This window comes from Camelus ferus, chromosome X, assembly GCF_009834535.1.
Source record: "Camelus ferus isolate YT-003-E chromosome X, BCGSAC_Cfer_1.0, whole genome shotgun sequence".
In the NCBI taxonomy this organism is placed as follows: domain Eukaryota; kingdom Metazoa; phylum Chordata; class Mammalia; order Artiodactyla; family Camelidae; genus Camelus; species Camelus ferus.
The window spans coordinates 79,204,766-79,211,684 of NC_045732.1; the positions used below are offsets into that span (position 1 = coordinate 79,204,766).

A 6,919-nucleotide genomic window follows, 5' to 3' on the forward strand; every position below is an offset into this window, starting at 1 on the left:
TTCATTACTGCCAGCAGTTAGTGTTATGCACACAGCACCCCGCAGAATATTTAATGTCACCAATTGCTACTACAGCCATCACCCCTCACCCCAACTTGGACAAAATGCTATGCCTTCCACAAACAGGAAAAAAAAACCAAAACACCGGAACACCAAGCAAGCCTCTTCCAGTTTAAGAACATTTTAACAACAACCTACGTTCTAAATGAAGGAACTCAGACCATAGGGAGACCATTCTAGTTTTCTTCCAATGCAGTTAACGCTTAGAAACAAGTCGAGCCCACCAGCCTGCCCGGCAGCTCAGGTTCCCTGTGATGGAGCCTGCCACAGGAACCCAGATCATCTTTCTCAGGCCGCTGCCCCCTACTCCAGCCACCCCTCCGTGGGGTCCAGGAGACCCCACGGCCAACAGTCTGAGACTTCCTCAATGGTTAAGCACAATAATGTTCTGCTACACGGACTGTGGGATGCGGGCAGAGGTGAAAGGAAAAACAAAGCCTGAAAGAACATTTTTTGTTTTTGCCGTTTAGCAGGGAGTGTGGGAGACCAAAAAGAAAAAAGGAACCTGCAAGTGGCCTCCGTACTCCCCGCCCGCCCTCCCTCCCGCACCTCTGAGGACGCTAACCCACGCCTGCGCCGCCCGCCTCAGCCGCTGCCTCTCACACGCCGACACGGCCCCGCAGCCGCTGCAGGCAGCCCTCTCCGACCCCGGCCCGAGCGGGCTGCCACAGCGCGCGGGAGGGCGGCTCCCGGGGCCCGTCGCCGCGCGCGGCGGGGTGGGCTGCTGAACTGCCAGGACTGCTGTGAGTCAGAAACGTAGGCTGTCATAATAGAGAACAATTTTAAAAATGTAATACTGTTTATTTAACTTCAAAAACATTTCAGCATTCTAAACATACAAAAAAAATAACAGAACATTGCAAATTGTGTTTAGTACAGAAGGTTCTTGAACTTTCATTGATGCAGTGGCTCTTCGCTTTGCTGACAATGAAGAGTTCTAGTTTGTTTAAAAACAAACAGTTTAAAACTACCGCACTTCAACTAAAAAGGATCCAAACACTTCTCATGCCAGCTGAACCCCCCCTTCTTCACAGCTAAGAATGGCAGAACGCTAGGTCACTATATACAAAAACAAGACAACCTGAAGCGACATGGATGCCCACTGCGGTGTCCACAGGTCCAGCTTCACAGTGCACGCCCTGAGCTACGGCCCCTCCGAAAGGCATCTTCCCCACAGCCTCCACGCCAAGCAAGGAGCATCAAGTGTGTCTCGGTTGTTTTGTTCTTTTTATAAACTATAGATATGTACAGTTGAGAACTCAGGATTTCTAGCCAATAACCATATAGTTAACACCACCTTACAAATTTTTTAAAAAAAAAGGAAAAAAAGAAAATGCCAGGAACATCTTTAAATGCCTTGTCACACCAACAGCAAAGTGCACAGAGTGAGGAGAACACGAGAGCCTTTTCATTTTAAAAATGTTTGGAAATATGTACAACTTTGATACAGTTTCCAGGTGCTCCGGACACCCATGGCCACTTCATGTAAACCACTGACAATTTCTAGAGCACTTTGAGAGACTACAATATGATCATGATCCAGTTGGGTAATTAAACCTAATGAGGGCAACAGACTCGGCTCAGGGAAGAGGTGTGTCAATCACAGCGCTCCCTACTCTAAGGTATTCACAAGGAGACAGATCAACAGTTTTTTTATTCATCCTCCTCCTCCTCCTCCTCCTCCTCTTCCTCCTCCTCGTCTTCTTCATCCTCCTCTTCCACCTTTTTCCGGGCAACTTTAGCAGGGCCCTTTGCGCCATCAAACTTCCCTTTAGACTTATAGTCTGCGACATCCTGGAAGGAACAGGGACATGTTCCGAATGAGCAAGGGTTAGAAAGCAGCTGTCCCCCTACCCCCAACCACCTCTGAATAAGAGAACAAGTGAGGAAGATGGGGATGCTCTTTGAAGTATTTTGTTTCCAGATTCAAATTGGCTTCTCAGCCACCCTGATTTCAAAGTGAACGAGTGTTCAGTGCCCTTTAAGTCTCATTGATAGCAGCACCATCAAACCCTCCACCCGTGGCATCCCACAGTATCAAATTCTGAAGCCTGTCTGAAAAGTTGTCCCAAACACAAAAATCTGGCAGAAGCCTGAGCACCAGCACACCAGGCTGGTCTGCTGTGGAGCAGGGGCCTAGTGGGCCAGGCTGCTGACTGCCCGCCCCCGCCCACCGGCCAGGCGCCGTTCCAGTCCTCTCACCTTCTCATACTTCTCCTTCAGCTTCGCCGCCTTGTTGATGTACGGCTGCTTCTCACTGTCACTTAAGTTATTCCACATCTCACCCAGCTTCTTGGCCACGTCTCCAATAGAGATGCCAGGGTTGGTAGATTTGATCTTGGGGCGGAATTCCGAACAGAACAGGAAGAATCCAGACCTGGGGGGAGAGGATTGTATACATGAGATGAGAACCCACAAAAACCGTGAGCTGAAGTTGAAATCCCACATTCCCCAGAGCACATGTTCCTACCATGGACTCCTCCCGAAAGTCAGGAGATGTGTGATGCCCTACACAATGTTACGAACTTGGAGGGCCCAGAATGTTTAAGTGCTTCAGAAATACACAGTGCTTTCTCAGGTACTGGGAAAAGGGCAGAGAACACATCTGCAGTCCCTGACACTCAGAACCGGGATGCCTGCTCCTAGCCCAGTGGCAAGGCCAACGGGCAACCACCATGCAAACACAGCCACAACCGCGGTCTTCCCTGCAGCTGCACTTTGAAGCTCTAAGTACAGAATGTTTTGCAGAGGTATCTCGACATTTCTTAGGTAAAGTGTCCTTTAATAAAATCTTTCAAGCAGAAGGAAAGCTCTTAAGTGTCATTCTGAATCCTAGAGTCACTTACGGTGGCCTCTTGGGGGCATTAGGGTCCTTCTTTTTCTTGCCTCCCTTAGCTGGTCCGTAGTCCTTCATTTCCCGGTCATAGCGCACTTTATCTGCCTTTGCCATCTCATCAAATTTAGACTTCTCTTTCCCAGACATTGTCTGCAAAGAACAAGACCTGTTAAATTCCTTAATGCAGCGAGCACACTACCTGTTCAGCTGTCCTGTAATGAAAGTGGCAGCTGCTCTAACCACTCACAAAGGGGGAGGACAGCTTAAACCTTTGTACAGTCTTCAAAATTAAAGCACACACACAAAATTCTAAGGACAGGCAAGGTGAGTCTAAGTAAAGAAAAAGAAAACAGCCACCTGGGGCTACTCTGAAGGTAAGTAACCACAATGTGTGAAATCCAACTAAGACCAGCTTGAAAGATACAAAAGAAGAATACCTTCCACCTCTCAGAGCACTTCTTGGAAAATTCCGCAAAATTGACCGGGACCTCGGGGTTTTTCTTCTTATGCTCCTCTCGGCATGTCTGCACAAAGAAGGCATAAGCAGACATCTTGCCCTTTGGTTTCTTGGGATCACCTTTAGCCATCCTGCCTGATGGAAGGAAGAGAGACAAAGAAAAACAAATACAATGAATACATACAAGATACACCAAAGGCTGCCCTTTAGGAAGAACCACCCCCTCATGCTTGATGCCATTGGCAGCTGAAGGCAGAGTGGGGAGAAAATCAGCTTCACTGTCTCTTGTCATTTAACTTTTGACCAGCATGAAGTGTGCTGGTTTGCAAGTTACCTCTCTGAGAGGCATCAAGTTCTCCAAATGGAATGGACCCAAATGGGATGGCTGGGCACTACATTTGAATTCAGAACTACTACATTTGGGAAACTACAATCACAAATCACTACTGCAGTTTGAAAGGGCACGAGGAGGACACATTTTTAGAAGGTGCAGGCGGATGGCAGAAGCCTGAAACCAAGGACTGCAGGCTAACTGGTCATCTGTTTTACTCCTATGTTAAGAGACAAAAATACTGTCACCACTGCCAAACATAAGATCAAAACAGAACTGTAAATAGGGAACATTTGAATTTTCACTATTGTTTATGCGTTTTGGCTTATAAAAATGGCTTTTACAAAAAGGGTGATCTGGCAAGTGAGCAGATACCCCTTGTACTGTTATTTCCAATCTGTCACTCCATCATTATCTAAAGGGGGAGGGGAGACCAAAAGGGCTAGTCTTGCTCATCCGTAAAGAGGAACGCATGTCCAGCTAGAAATACTTTCTCCAAAGTTTCCAAATAAAAATGCAGCTGTGGCGTGTCATCGTCCCTGTCCCACCCCCCCAGCTTCCCGCCATCTTTTCCTTTTCCCACACCCAAGGTCATCACGCAAAACTAAAGCGTTCCCGTTTGCAGGGACCGACCGAGGGGCTGCATTAGGGCCCCGCAGCGGCTGCGCGGGTGCGGCGGGACAGGGCGCGGGGGAACCCCGGGCCGGGAACGGGCAGCCGGGCTCGGCCCCGTGCTGGGTCACCCAGACACACATAATTCACCTTCCATTTTGTCAATAGCCTCCTGATGAAAGAAAGTGCCCCTGAAATGCGCCGCTGCCACCCCCGGGAGGAGCGCGGGGCCGGGGGCGGCGGCAGCAAGGGCGCGCCGGGGGCGCGGAGCAGGGCGGACAGCAGCGGCCGCGGCAGAGACGGTGGCGGCAGCCGTGCTTCCGAGCCCCGCTCGCTAAAATGGCTGATCCGCGCGCGGCCGGCGCGGGCGGCGGCGGCGAACAAAGCGGTCCGGGCCCCGCCGCCGCCGCCGCCGCCGCCGCCGCCCGCTCGCCAGCCCCCACCTCGCCCGGCCCCGCCCGGGGCTGCGGGGGCTGCAGGGGCTGCAGGGGGCCGCGGGCCGGACCCCCCCCCCTCGCCGGCGCGGGGCGCACTCCTCGGGATAACAAAGGCGCCCGTGCGGCCATGACGCTCGGCCGCGCCGGGGCCCGCGGCAGCGCCCCTGGCCCTCCACGCTGCCAGCCCCAGGCCGCGGGCGCCGGGGCCAAGGCCGGAGCCCGCCCGGGAGCCCCCGCCGCCCGCCCTGCCCGCCCGTCTTCCCCGAGCCCGAGGCCGGCCCAGCGCCAGCCATGTTCGCCGCGGCGGCGGTGGCGGCGGCGGCGGCGGCGCCCGGCGGGCAGGCGACGAGCAGGGGGCGGCCGGCCCGCGTTCCCCCCACCCCCCGGGCCGCCGAGCGCTCCCGCGACGGCCATGTTAATGCAGAGGCAGCAGTGCAGCCCGCGGGTCCGCGCGGCGCCCGCCGAGCCCGGGAGCGAAGTTTGCCTACGCCGCAGCCCCCGGCGGGCAGCGGCTGCCCGCCGCCCGCGGAGTCCGTCCCGGCCCGGGGCACGCCGGGCCCCTTTCCCGAGGCCGCCACCCGGCGCCGGGACGCGCGCAGCCCGAGCCCGAAGACCGCAGCCGCCTCTCGGCTCGCGCGGCCGCCGCAGCTGCCCGAACATCTGGCCTCGGAGGGCCTTGGCCCCTCGGCCGTTGTCCCGGGGGGCGGCGGCCGAGGGTGGATCCACGGAGGGAGCCCAAACCCCGACAGCGGGGAGCTCAGGTTGAAGCATTAAAAAGTTGAAACACCTGAATTGCTGCTTCCTTCCCGCACCTAGCAAGAGGGAAAGCAAAGGGGGCGGGAAGGGCGCGGGGAGAAAAGGCAGGGGGCGGCGGCGGAGGAGCGCGCTCTCAGCGGCGCGGACCGGAAAGTTGTCGGGGAGCGGCGGCGGCGGTGGCGGCGGCGGCGGCGGTGGCGGCGGCGGCGGCGGCGGCGGCGGCGGCGGCGGCGGCGGCGGGCGGTGCGAAACGTACCTGTATTGTTCGCTAGTCTGGGCAGCGCAGGGCACGACGCGCGGCTCAGCGCTTCACAGCCTCGCGCTAGCTGCTTCCACGAGAGCCGCCTGATTGGCCAGCGGGCTCCGCCGTTTAAAACAGCCTCCTCGCCCGGCCATTGGCTACGGGCCTTATGAATATTAAACAGGCTCTGGCGCCCATTGGGCGCGGCCGCTGGGATCATTCATTCAAATAGAACAACCCGCCGGGGCTGGCGGCCGAGGCAAAACAGAGGAATAATAATAATCTCGCTTTCCCAACCCCCGCGCCCCACTCTTCGAACCGAGCTGGGATCTCAAAGGACTTTGGAGAGGTGGCCCCGCCATTCCCAGCAGCCTCGGCCTGCGGTGTTTGGAGGGCGAGGTCGAGCTCTACTGTTCTGCCCTCTTCTTCCTCTGCGCTGCGGCCTGTGTGCCCCCAGCCCCGACCCCTAGCCTCCACGCAGCCCCCCTGCCTGCCCCGGGACACCTCCTGGGATCAACCGCGAGGATCGACGGTCCTCCACCTCTACCGAATTCCGCCGTGACTCCGCCGCAGGGGCCTGGCGGCAGCCCGCTCTTCTGTGCCTGGCAGAAGGCGGCTGCTTGCTCACCAAGACCTCGGGTTTCGGCACCCCGCTGCCCCGCCGGGAAAGGACTTTATTCCGCTCCCGCGGATCGTGCTCGACTAGGCTCTTTCCACTAATTGCTAAAAAGTCAGTTTGTGCTGCAGTTGCGGAAACGGCGAGCTGGGTGGGCTAGAGGAGGAAAACGGAGTTTGGCAAAAAGGGAGAAATCGTTAGAACTTATAGTTTTCTGGGCAGGGAGTCCCCTCTTCACTGCCTCCGTTCAGGCCCGCGTTCCCTTTGCTCTTCTGACACACACCATGGTGAAAAATAAAAGTTATCGGAATGAGTGAATGGCATTTGACTGGGCCTTGGCTTTGTCACTGGGTGATATAGCCCTGAGCAAGTCCCTTCTTTGAGGGGATTCAGGCAATGGTTTTTAAAGTGAGGGGGTGGGGGCAGCGTTACCTCTAAGGGATGTCTGGAAATGCCCCCAAGCAGGGATTTGCTGCTGGAATTTAATATGAAGAAGGGATGGCCAGGGATATTAAATGTCCTGCATTGTACAGGACAGTCACATAGGAGGAAGAGATGTCCCATGCCAAATGC

The 6,919-nt window shown here is 55.9% G+C and overlaps 1 protein-coding gene across 2 annotated transcripts; it reads right to left on the reverse strand.

The window, feature by feature from the left end:
• Positions 1-840: 840 nt before the first annotated feature.
• On the reverse strand, positions 841-5,843 carry HMGB3 (high mobility group box 3). Of its 2 annotated transcripts, none has more exons than XM_032475692.1 (5): positions 5,746-5,843; positions 3,334-3,488; positions 2,907-3,046; positions 2,263-2,437; positions 841-1,854 (listed from the first exon to the last, which is right to left on the reverse strand). In XM_032475692.1, exons 2-5 carry the CDS (start codon positions 3,481-3,483, stop codon positions 1,714-1,716), a joined length of 606 nt encoding a protein of 201 aa, XP_032331583.1. In that variant the 5' UTR covers positions 3,484-3,488; positions 5,746-5,843; the 3' UTR covers positions 841-1,713. The 2 variants fall into 2 exon arrangements, with proteins under 2 accessions (XP_032331583.1, XP_032331584.1); XM_032475693.1 differs by lacking the exon at positions 5,746-5,843 and adding an exon at positions 5,521-5,660.
• Between the last annotated feature and the right edge of the window lie 1,076 nt (positions 5,844-6,919).